A 12,608-nucleotide genomic window follows, 5' to 3' on the forward strand; every position below is an offset into this window, starting at 1 on the left:
ATGTTCAGTATATATAGATATAGATGTTCAGTATATATAGATATAGATGTTCAGTATATATAGATATAGATGTTCAGTATATATAGATATAGATGTTCAGTATATATAGATATAGATGTTCAGTATATATAGATATAGATGTTCAGTATATATAGATATAGATGTTCAGTATATATAGATATAGATGTTCAGTATATATAGATATAGATGTTCAGTATATATAGATATAGATGTTCAGTATATATAGATATAGATGTTCAGTATATATAGATATAGATGTTCAGTATATATTTGTTCAGTATATATAGATATAGATGTTCAGTATATATTTGTTCAGTATATATAGATATAGATGTTCAGTATATATTTGTTCAGTATATATATATATAGATGTTCAGTATATATAGATATAGATGTTCAGTATATATTTGTTCAGTATATATAGATATAGATGTTTAGTATATATTTGTTCAGTATATATAGATATAGATGTTCAGTATATATTTGTTCAGTATATATAGATATAGATGTTCAGTATATATAGATATAGGTGTTCAGTAAATATAGATATAGAGAACGTTGAGGGTGAAAACGAGGTTAACTCAGAGAATCTGTTCATGAATTCCCAGACTGTATGTCTCAATGTAATCAAGGTATGAACGTAAACAGTTCTTTTCCAATACCATCTCTTCTGGGGCTAGTATGGGAACTAGTTGTGGTCAAATGTGTATAATTATGTTCCTGCCCCTCGACCATCCGCTTCGATAAAAATCGTCCCGCGGTTGAATCTAGTTGCCCACCCCTGATATACACACAGATGTGTTATTGTCACGAACACCAGATAGGTGGAGTGAACTGTGTTGTTTTACAGGGTCGGCCATAGTAGTACGGCACCCCTGGAGATAATTAGGGGTAAGTGCCTCTCTAAAGGGCACATCAACAGGTTTTTCACCTTGTCGGCGTGGGTATTCAAACCACCAAGCTTTCTGTTACTGGTTGCTAGGCTCCCTGCTACCACACATGCGCGCGCGCGCACACACACACACACACACACACACACACCACATGTGTTCCTAGTGTATTTCCTTAGCAGAGAAATGTTTACCATCTGTGTGTGTTCCTGAACCCCTAGATCCCTCACAGGGATAGACCTCCTATTCAGACAGTATTGGAGGGTGCTGCAGCTGCAGCCTATCTTACTACACATCCAATCAAATCACATTTTATTGGTCACATACACGTATTTAACAGATGTTATTGTGGATGCAGTGAAATGCTTGTGCTTCTAGTGCAATAATATATAACAAGGAATATCTAACAGTTTCACAACATATACCCACAATACACGTAAATCTAAGTAATGAATGGATTAAGAATATACACATATGTCAGAGCAGCATTGGACTAAGATACAGTGGAATAGTATAGAGTACAGAATATACACATGAGATGGGTGATGCTATATTTACACACAATTAAAGTGACTAAGATACAGTGGAATAGTATAGAGTACAGAATATACACATGAGATGGGTGATGCTATATTTACACACAATTAAAGTGACTAAGATACAGTGGAATAGTATAGAGTACAGTATATACACATGAGATGGGTGATGCTATATTTACACACAATTAAAGTGACTAAGATACAGTGGAATAGTATAGAGTACAGTATATACACATGAGATGGGTGATGCTATATTTACACACAATTAAAGTGACTAAGACACTGTAGAATAGTGTGGAGTGCAGTTTATACGTATGAGATGAGTAATGCTGGATACGGAACATAATTACAGTGGCTAGTGATCCATTTCTAAAAGTGGCCAGTGATTCCTAGTCTATGTCTATAGGCAGCAGCCTCTGATGTGCTAGTGATGGCTGTTTAACAGTCTGATGGCTTTGATATAGAAGCTGTTTTTCAGTCTCTCGGTCCCAGCTCTCGGTCCCTATACTGACCTCGCCTTCTGGATGATATTGGGGTGAACAGGCAGTGGCTCGGGTGATTGATGTCCTTGATGATCTTTTTGGCCTTCCTATGGCATTGCGTGCTGTAGGTGTCCAGGAGGGCGGGAAGTTTGCCCCCGGTAATGCGTTGGGCAGACCGCACCACCCTCTGGTGAGCTTTGTGGGCGGAGCAGTTGCCGTACCGGGCGGTGATACAGCCCGACAGGATGCTCTCAATTGTGCATCTGTAAAATTTTGTAAGGGTTTTAGTTGTTAAGCCAAATTTCTTTAGCCTCCTGAGGTTGAAGACAGCGCCTTCTTCACCACACTGTCTGTGAGGGTGGATCTATTCAGTTTGGCAGTGATGTGTACGCAGACAAACTTGAAGCTTTCCACCTTCTCCACTGCTGATCCCTCTGCTGTTTCCTGAAGTCCACGATCATCTCCTTTGTTTTGTTGACGTTGAGTGAGAGGTTATTTTCCTGGTACCACAGTCCCAGAGCCCTCACCTCCTCCCTGTAGGCTGTCTCATCGTTGTTGGTAATCAGGCCAACTACTGTTGTTTCGTCTGAAAACTTGATGATTGAGTTGGAGGCGTGCTTGGCTACGCCGTCATGGGTGAACAGGGAGTACAGGAGGGGGCTGAGCACACACCCTTGTGGGGCCCCTGTTTGAGGATCAGCGAAGAGGTGTTGTTTCCTAGTTGCACAGTGCGGGGCCCAGTTGCACAGTGCGGGGTTCAGACGCAGGGCCTTGAGCTTGATGATTAGCTTGGAGGGTACTATGTTGTTGAATGCTGAGCTATAGTAAATGAACAGCATTCTTACATAGGTATGCCTCTTGTCCAGATGGGACAGAGCAGTGTGCAGTGTGGTGGCGATTGCATTGTCTGTGGATATATTGGGGCGGTAAGCAAATTGAAGTGGGTCTAGGGTATTCTTCTATATTTCCAGTCTTCTTGCCCTGGTTAAATGCGGTAGTTCGCGCTTTCAGTTTTGCACGAATAATCCCATCTATCCATGGTTTCTGGTTGGGGTAGGTTTTAATAGTCACAATGGGTACAACATCTCATATACACTTCCTGATTAACTCATTCACCGTATCAGTATATGTGTTGATATTATTATCTGAAGCTACTCTGAACATATCCCAGTCCGCGTGATCAAAACCATCTTGAAGCATAGATTCCGATTGGCCAGACCAGCATTGAATAGTCCTCATCACGGGTGCTTCCTGTTTGTGTTTCTGCCTATAGGGGAGGAGCAAGATGGAATAGTGGTCCGATTTGCTGAATGGAGGGCGGGGGAGGGCCTTATATGCATTCTGGAAAGTAGTATAGCAATGGTCGAGAGGGTTTTAGCAGCGCGAGTACAGCTATCAATATGTTGATAGATTTTTGGGAGCCTTTTCCTCAAATTTGTTTGGTAAAATCCCCAGCTACAATAAATGCAGCCTCAGGATATGTGGTTACCAGTTTGTATACAGTCCAGTGAAGTTCTTTGAGGGCCGTCGTGGTGTCCGCTTGGGGGGGATATAGACCGCTGTGGCTATTGTTGATGAAAATTCTCTCGGAAGATAGTACGGTCGGCATTTGATTGTGAGATATTCTAGGTCGGGTGCACAGAAGGACTTGAGTTCCTGTATGTTATCACAGTTACAACATAAGTCGTTGATCATAAAACATATACCTCCACGTGCTACTGCTTATCAGAATCTGATAGTTCATTGGCTGATTCATGTTACTGATTGGCAAGTCAGTCTACTCACCTGGTGTACCTTGAAGATTAGAAGAGCTGAATATGTTCTACTATCTTATAATATTTGGTCAAAATGTACTTCCAGGGCTGATTACTTAATAAGTCATTCATGTTTCATCATGACCTCACTTCCTGTTTTCTATTTTCTGTCCCCAAAAGGAAGGGATTCCGTCCTACCTGGCAACGTCACCTATTGTGTCCCAGGGGGTGGAGCTAATGGAAGCCCAGCTGGGGAAGGGCATGTCTCGCCTCTCTGACCCCGCCTCCCTCTCGGTCCAGACCCTGAGCTCCCAGCAGACCATAGGAGGAGGAGGGATGATGATGAAAAAGAGGAGGAAGAGGAGGAAGAAAGCGCGGGAGAGCGGAGGAGGGAGGCGGGAAGAGAGTGGGGAGCACTCAGAGGATGAGGACATGTTCACCATCGATATGAGCACTGATGAGGAGCAAGAGCACGATAACAACTCCAGCAGGTGATTACAGTACATGTAGTCTTTACATCAACACTATTTACATTTCTGTACAACACGCGTGTGTGTGTGAAAAAAACAGCAAGATACCTTTTTTTGGTCTCTGGTGAATCCCCCCTCCCCCCTCATACATACACACACACGTCCCTGTGCTGGGTGGCTGAGACTGGGTAAACAAGCCTGAAGTAACCAGTGTCTGTCTAATGTGTGTGTGTGTGTGTGTGTGTGTGTGTGTGTGTGTGTGTGTGTGTGTGTGTGTGTGTGTGTGTGTGTGTGTGTGTGTGTGTGTATGTGTGTGTGTGTGTGTGTGTGTGTGTGTGTGTGTGTGTGTGTGTGTGTGTGTGTGTGAATGCCAGCTCTATGTCCTCCGTATTGGAAATGCTCCAGTAACTCATCTTTCCCACAATGCTCTCTGTCTCTGTGGAGTAATGACCGTGGGCCTCTCAGTCGAACCCTCCTTATTCTCTCTCATTCATCTGATGTGTGTGTTGTTGTTGTTAATGTCTCTCTCTCTCTTTGTCGCTCTCTGTCTTTGCCTTTCTCTCTCTCTTTTTGTCTCCTCTCTCTCTTTTTTTGTCTCCCTCTCTCTCTCTCTCTCTCTCTCTTTGTCTCTCTATATATATATATTTGTGTCTCTCTCTGTCTCAGGGCCTCTACTCCAGAGTTTGATGAAGAGCAGGGGCCTAAGGCCAGTGTGTTGAGCATCACCTACACCCAGAACACAACATACACACGCACTGACGCAGACTGGGCACACTCGCAGAGGTAATGACCCAACCCACACACATGCATGCACACCCACACACACATGCACCCACAAGATTGAACAGAACAGAATAATAAACAGTTTGGTTGTTGTACTCATGCAGGTTCTTGTCGGATGCCTTTGTAGAATGAAAGAACTGCGTATGGTTCTCTCTGTATCTGTCTCTCCCCCATCCCCATCTCTCTCTTCCCCATCCCCATCTCTCTCTTCCCCATCCCCATCTCTTTCTTCCCCATCCCCATCTCTCTCTTCCCCATCCCCATCTCTCTCTTCCCCATCCCCATCTCTCTCTTCCCCATCCCCATCTCTCTCTTCCCCATCCCCATCTCTTTCTTCCCCATCCCCATCCCTCTCTTCCCCATCCCCATCTCTTTCTTCCCCATCCCCATCTCTCTCTTCCCCATCCCCATCTCTCTCTTCCCATCCCCATCTCTCTCTTCCCCATCCCCATCTCTCTCTTCCCCATCCCCATCTCTCTCTCCCTCCCTCCCTACCCCCATCTCCCTCCCCATCCCCATCTCTCTCCCCCATCTCCCTCCCCATCCCAATCTCCCTCTCTCCCTACCCCCATCTCCCTCCCCATCTCTCTCTCCCTCCCCACCCCCATCTCCCTCTCCCTCCCTACCCCCATCTGCCTCTCCATCCCCATCTCTCTCCCTCTCTCCCCCATCCCCATCTCCCTCCTCATCTCCATCTCTCTCTCCCTCCCCATCCCCACCTCTGTCTCCCTCCAGTCCTCTGATAGAACATACTCTGTCTATCCCTCCTAGCGGTGGTCTGTCCATCTCCTGTCCACAGCAGACTTCTCTCTTCCCTTCTCCGATCAGGTAAGTTATACTATTTTATTTTGTATTATTATTTTTTAAACTCTGCATCGTTGGGAAAGGTTCAGAAGCAAGCATTTCACTGTAAAGTCTACACCAGTTGTATTTGGCGCATGTTGATAAAAATCTAATCAAATTGAATTAGATTTATTTACTACATTATAAAGTCTAAAATCATGCGAACCAGCAGAGACTTTGTACTGTATTGTTGATGTCCATGAATCAGTGTAGTACTGGCTCAACCAATCACATCCCTCTATGTGACTTGTTACCAAGCAGCCCAGGCGGCTCCAGCCCCTCAACTCCAAAGAGTGACTCAGAGCTGACCAATCAGAGCAAAGACAACCCTGAGATGATGTGGGCCTGGGGAGAGCTGCCACAAGCTGCCAAGGTACAGAGAGAGGGAGGGAGGTCGGGAAGGGACAGAGTGGGGGGGGGGGGGGGGGGTGAAGGGTGGGAGGGAGGGAGGGGTATAGGGAGGGAGGGGTATAGGGAGGGAGGGATATAGGGAGGGAGGGGTATAGGGAGGGAGGGATATAGGGAGGGAGGGACATAGGGAGGGAGGGATATAGGGAGGGAGGGAGGGAGGGAGGGAGGGGTATAGGGAGGGAGGGATATAGGAAGGGAGGGATATAGGGAGGGAGGGGTATAGGGAGGGAGGGATATAGGGAGGGAGGGATATAGGGAGGGAGGGGTATAGGGAGGGAGGGGTATAGGGAGGGAGGGAGGGGTATAGGGAGGCAGGGGTATAGGGAGGGAGGGATATAGGGAGGGAGGGAGGGAGGGATATAGGGAGGGAGGGATGGATTTAGGGAGGGAGGGGTATAGGGAGGGAGGGAGGGATATAGGGAGGGAGGGATATAGGGAGGGAGGGAGGGATATAGGGAGGGAGGGAGGGATATAGGGAGGGAGGGATATAGGGATATAGGGAGGGAGGGATATAGGGAGGGAGGAATTTAGGGCGGGAGGGATGGAGGGAGGGAGGGATTTAGGGAGGGAGGGATATAGGGAGGGAGGGAGGGATATAGGGAGGGAGGGATTTAGGGAGGGAGGGATATAGGGAGGGAGGGAGGGATATAGGGAGGGGAGACAGATTCAGAGAGACAGAACAGGAAAGAAAAGACACAAAAAGGGAGGCATTATGTCCACACGTTGATCCAGAAATCAGGACTGATGTTTTCAGACTTTAATCTCTTTAATCATCTTCCATGAGAGCAGCTGAGGACACGCTAATACACTAGCACTCACTCTAACCACACATCTCTCTCTCTCTTTCTCTCTCTCTCTCTTCTCCTATCTACACCCTACCTCCCCTCCCTTGCTCTGTCCTGCTCTCTCTCTTCTTTCTCCTCTCTCTCTTTCCCTCTCTCTCTCTCCTCTTCTAGCCCTCCTTCTTCCCTCCGTTCCAGATGCAAGATTCTTTGATGATGTCCCCTGTCACCATCCCTGTGTGTGACAGCACACACTTCAGAACCATCACTGGAGACGGTGGCCCCTCTGATCAGATCCAGTCCCAGAGCCAAAAAGACAGCGCCCCCCCGTCCCTCACCCTGTATGTTCCACAGCCCGAGGACAACATAGCTGGGGCCGGGTCTGGAGCAGGGTCTGAAGCAAGGTCTGGAGCAGGGTCTGGGGCCAGGTCTGGAGCCGGGTCTGGGGCCGGGTCTGGGGCCGGGTCTGGAGCAGGGTCTGGAGCCGGGTCTGGGGCCGGGTCTGGAGCAGGGTCTGGAGCAGGGTCTGGGGCCGGGTCTGGAGCAGGGTCTGGAGCAGGGTCTGGGGCCGGGTCTGGGGCCGGGTCTGGAGCAGGGTCTGGAGCAGGGTCTGGGGCCGGGTCTGGAGCAGGGTCTGGAGCAGAGTCTGGGGCCGGGTCTGGAGCAGGGTCTGGAGCAGGGTCTGAGGCCGGGTCTTGGGCTGGGTCTGGGGCCGGGTCTTGGGCTGGGTCTGGGGCCGGGTGTGGGGCCAGGTCTTGGCCTGGAGGAGACATGGAGGAAGTATGGGCAGCCTGTAGAGAGGTGGAGGGACTGGTGGCCTCCAGGATGCGGTCAGAACTGGATGAGGGGTGCCATAGGGACAACACGGTCAGACACACAGACTCCCCATCTAAGAGGAAAGGTACGCAGCTTACAAGTCTGCTTCTGTAATGATCTGGTTTATTTCAGTGTCACATTCAGGGTTAGGGTGTCCTGTATGACTCACTTGGTAGAGCATGCAGCTCAGTTGGTAGAGCGTGGAGCTCAGTTGGTAGAGCGTGGAGCTCAGTTGGTAGAGCGTGGAGCTCAGTTGGTAGAGCGTGGAGCTCAGTTGGTAGAGCGTGGAGCTCAGGTGGTAGAGCATGGAGCTCAGTTGGTAGAGCGTGGAGCTCAGTTCGTAGAGCATGGAGCTCAGTTCGTAGAGCATGGAGCTCAGTTGGTAGAGCATGGAGCTCAGTTGGTAGAGCGTGGAGCTCAGTTCGTAGAGCATGGAGCTCAGTTCGTAGAGCATGGAGCTCAGTTGGTAGAGCATGGAGCTCAGTTGGTAGAGCGTGGAGCTCAGTTGGTAGAGCATGGAGCTCAGTTGGTAGAGCGTGGAGCTCAGTTGGTAGAGCGTGGAGCTCAGTTCGTAGAGCATGGAGCTCAGTTGGTAGAGCATGGAGCTCAGTTGGTAGAGCGTGGAGCTCAGTTGGTAGAGCGTGGAGCTCAGTTGGTAGAGCGTGGAGCTCAGTTAGTAGAGCGTGGAGCTCAGTTCGTAGAGCATGGTACTTGCAACGCCAGGTTTGTGGGTTTGATTCCCCGGGCCACTCATACGTAAAATGTATGCACACATGACTGTAAGTCGCTTTGGATAAAAGCGTCTGCTAAACGGCATATGTTATATGTTATTGTAATCAGTGTTCATGGAGAGGCATGTTTGAGTAGCTGAACCATTACCTGGAAGGAGAGGACAGACAGAATATATAATATCACGTCTGTAGATATGAATGTCTCAGCCATTAGTTTCACGTCTGTAGATATGAATGTCTCAGCCATTAGTTTCACGTCTGTAGATATGAATGTCTCAGCCATTAGTTTCATGTCTGTAGATATGAATGTCTCAGCCATTAGTTTCATGTCTGTAGATATGAATGTCTCAGCCATTAGTTTCATGTCTGTAGATATGAATGTCTCAGCCATTAGTTTCACGTCTGTAGATATGAATGTCTCAGCCATTAGTTTCATGTCTGTAGATATGAATGTCTCAGCCATTAGTTTCATGTCTGTAGATATGAATGTCTCAGCCATTAGTTTCACGTCTGTAGATATGAATGTCTCAGCCATTAGTTTCATGTCTGTAGATATGAATGTCTCAGCCATTAGTTTCATGTCTGTAGATATGAATGTCTCAGCCATTAGTTTCATGTCTGTAGATATTAATGTCTCAGCCATTAGTTTCATGTCTGTAGATATGAATGTCTCAGCCATTAGTTTCACGTCTGTAGATATGCATGTCTCAGCCATTAGTTTCATATCAACTTAATGAATGAAAGTAATGCCTTGTCAATCATTGTATCCATGGTAACGTGTGACGCTGTACCTGCAGACAAGAGGAGCCACCACCTGGGCTCTGATGGAATCTACCTGGATGACATCACTGAGCTGGAGCCAGATGTGGCCGCTCTCTACTTCCCCAAAAGGTAACACAACTGTAACTAACACACACACACACACTTACAGGCACACCTGTCACACACACATACTGTGCATTCGGAAAGTATTCAGACCCCTTCCCTTTTTCCACATTTTCTTACGTTACAGTCTTATTCTAAAATATATATTTTTTAATCCCTCATCAATCTACACACAATTTTCCATAATGACAAAGACAAAACGGGTTTTTAGACATTTTTGCAAATGTATAAAAAAATTTAAACAGAAATATTCAGACCCTTTGCTATGAGACATGAATTTGAGTTCAGGTGCATTCTGTTTTCATTGATCATTCTTGAGATGTTTCGACAACTTGATTGGAGTCCACCTGTGGTAAATTCAATTGATTGGACATGATTTGGAAAGGCACACACCTGACTATATTAGGTCCCACAGTTGACAGTGCATGTCAGAGCAAAAACCAAGGAATTGAAGGAATTGTCCGTAGAACTCCGAGACAGGATTGTGTCACGGCACAGATCTGTGGAAGGGTACCTAAAAATGTCTGTCCCCAAGAACACAGTGGCCTCCATGATTCTTAAATGGAAGTAGTTTGGAACCACCAAGACTCTTCCTAGAGCTGGCCTCCCGGCCAAACTGAGAAATCGGGGGAGAAGGGCCTTGGTCAGGGAGGTGACCAAGAACCCGATGGTCTCTCTGACAGAGTTCCAGAGTCTTCTGTGGAGATGGGTGAACCTTCCAGAAGGACAACCATCTGGGCCAGACGTAAGCCACTCCTCAGTAAAAGGCACATGACAGTCCACTTGGAGTTTGTCAAAAGGCATCTAAAGATTCTCAGACCATGAGAAACAAGATTCTCTTGTCTGATGAAACCAAGATTGAACTTTTGGCCTGGTGGTGGAAGCATCATGCTGTGGGGATGTTTTTCAGCGGCAGGGACTGGGAGACTAGTCAGGATCAAGGGAAAGATGAATGGAGCAAAGTACAGAGAGATCCTTGATGAAAACCTGCTCCAGAGCCCTCAGGACCTCAGACTGGGGGCGAAGGTTCACCTTCCAACAGGACAATGACCCTGAGCACACAGCCAAGACAACGCACGAGTGGCTTCGGGACAAGTCTCTAAATGCCCTTCAGTGGCCCAGCCAGAGCCCGGACTGGAACCCGATCGAACATCTCTGGAGAGACTGAAAATAGCTGTGCAGCGACGCTCCCCATCCAACCTGACAGAGCTTGAGAGGATCTGCAGAGAAGAATGGGAGAAACTCCCCAAATACAGGTGTGCCAAGCTTGTAGCATCGTACCCAAGAAGACTTGAGGCTGTAATTTCTTTCAAAGGTGCTTCAACAAAGTACTGAGGAAAGGGTCTGAATACTTATGTAAATGTGATATTTAATTTTTTTTAATAAATTAGCAAACATTTCTGAAAACCTGTTTTTGCTTCATCATTATAGGGTATTGTGTGTAGAATGATGATTGAAAAAACGATTTAATCCATTTTAGAATAAGGCTGTAAGGTAACAAAATGTGGCAAAAGTCAAGGGGTCTAAATACTTTCCGAATGCACTGTACGCACCTATTACACACACACATCAGAGGAGGCTGGTGGGAGGAGCTATAGGAGGACAGACTCATTGTAATGGCTGGAATTTAATAAATGGAACGGTATCAAATACATCAAACATATGAACATATTTTTACTCCATTGATTCCATTCCAGCCATTCGATTGAGCTGGTCTTCCTATAGCTCCTCCCACCAGCCTCCAATGACACACATATACAGGCACTCAACACACCCACACACACACACCTGTTACGCACACACATACACACACTCACCTGTCCTGTCCTACGCACAGAGTTGTCCTACACTCCTGACCCTATGACCCTGTTCCTTAGTGACGGGGGCGGTTCGGTGAGAGGTGGCTTGGAAACGGGAGTGCGGAGTGCCAACCAATCCCCTCAGTCGGTGAGCAGCAGTGGGATGGACAGCGGCGTGGACAGCTACTCTGACCAGCTGGGAGACATGCCCAACATCGCCATCTCCCTGTGTGGAGGTCTCACTGACAACAGAGAGATCACAAGAGGTAGGGGCTGCATCTCAATACTGTAGAAAATTGTAGCTTCAGCTATTTGCTGCTCAGATCCACTAATTGATGTGAGATCAGATGGAAGGGAACAACTTTCTGGAATAGAAGAGCATTAACCCTCTCCTGTCTGTGTCTCTACAGAAGAGTTACATTAACCCTCTCCTGTCTGTGTCTCTACAGAACAGTTACATTAACCCTCTCCTGTCTGTGTCTCTACAGAACAGTTATATTAACCCTCTCCTGTCTGTGTCTCTACAGAACAGTTATATTAACCCTCTCCTGTCTGTGTCTCTACAGAACAGTTATATTAACCCTCTCCTGTCTGTGTCTCTACAGAACAGTTATATTAACCCTCTCCTGTCTGTGTCTCTACAGAACAGTTATATTAACCCTCTCCTGTCTGTGTCTCTACAGAACAGTTATATTAACCCTCTCCTGTCTGTGTCTCTACAGAACAGTTATATTAACCCTCTCCTGTCTGTGTCTCTACAGAACAGTTATATTAACCCTCTCCTGTCTGTGTCTCTACAGAACAGTTATATTAACCCTCTCCTGTCTGTGTGTCTCAATAGAACAGTTTGAGGAGAGAGCCATCTCTTACCAGCAGTTCACTGAGAACCCCTCCATCATTGACGATCCCAACCTGGTGGTCAAGATAGGAACCAAGTATGTAAAATACCTTCTAACTCTGCATCATAGCAGTGAAGATGGCAGGGATGTGATGTTTGTTGATTAATCAGGACACACTATCTTCCATTCATATATCTGACCTATTCCATAGACAAAATCCCGATTTTATATGTTGTCGTGACCACATCCCTGACAGAAAAGTATGTCATGTACAGAACACCCTTCGTGTGCTGTCAAATATAATACTTCTGATAAGAAATGTAGAAACTGGTTGTAGAAAATGTTGTTGTTTTCTCCTCCAGGTACTATAACTGGACCACTGCAGCCCCTCTGATGCTGGCTATGCAGGTGTATCAGAAGCCCCTGCCAATGGTAAGACCCCCACAACATTAGCAACATACCATTAGCATAGCATCTGGGCTACACGGCTGGTAGACGAGAATATATGCTGATCTCAAATATAGTGCACTGTACCTGAGTGGTTTTACCTGAGGTTTATCATA

General features: G+C 46.7%; 1 protein-coding gene across 1 annotated transcript in view; it reads left to right on the plus strand.

The window, feature by feature from the left end:
* LOC139375351 (phosphatidate phosphatase LPIN1-like) overlaps window positions 1-12,608 on the plus strand; it is a 41,600-nt gene that overhangs the window by 23,008 nt on the left and 5,984 nt on the right. Inside the window, 10 exon segments of the mRNA XM_071117053.1 lie at window positions 3,867-4,177; window positions 4,823-4,939; window positions 5,675-5,767; window positions 6,041-6,155; window positions 7,150-7,355; window positions 7,728-7,876; window positions 9,320-9,413; window positions 11,285-11,472; window positions 12,048-12,141; window positions 12,408-12,477. Of these exon segments, the coding sequence (XP_070973154.1) occupies window positions 3,867-4,177; window positions 4,823-4,939; window positions 5,675-5,767; window positions 6,041-6,155; window positions 7,150-7,355; window positions 7,728-7,876; window positions 9,320-9,413; window positions 11,285-11,472; window positions 12,048-12,141; window positions 12,408-12,477 (1,437 nt within the window).

The sequence above is a fragment of the Oncorhynchus clarkii genome, chromosome 19 (assembly GCF_045791955.1).
Source record: "Oncorhynchus clarkii lewisi isolate Uvic-CL-2024 chromosome 19, UVic_Ocla_1.0, whole genome shotgun sequence".
Classification (NCBI taxonomy): Eukaryota; Metazoa; Chordata; class Actinopteri; order Salmoniformes; family Salmonidae; genus Oncorhynchus; species Oncorhynchus clarkii.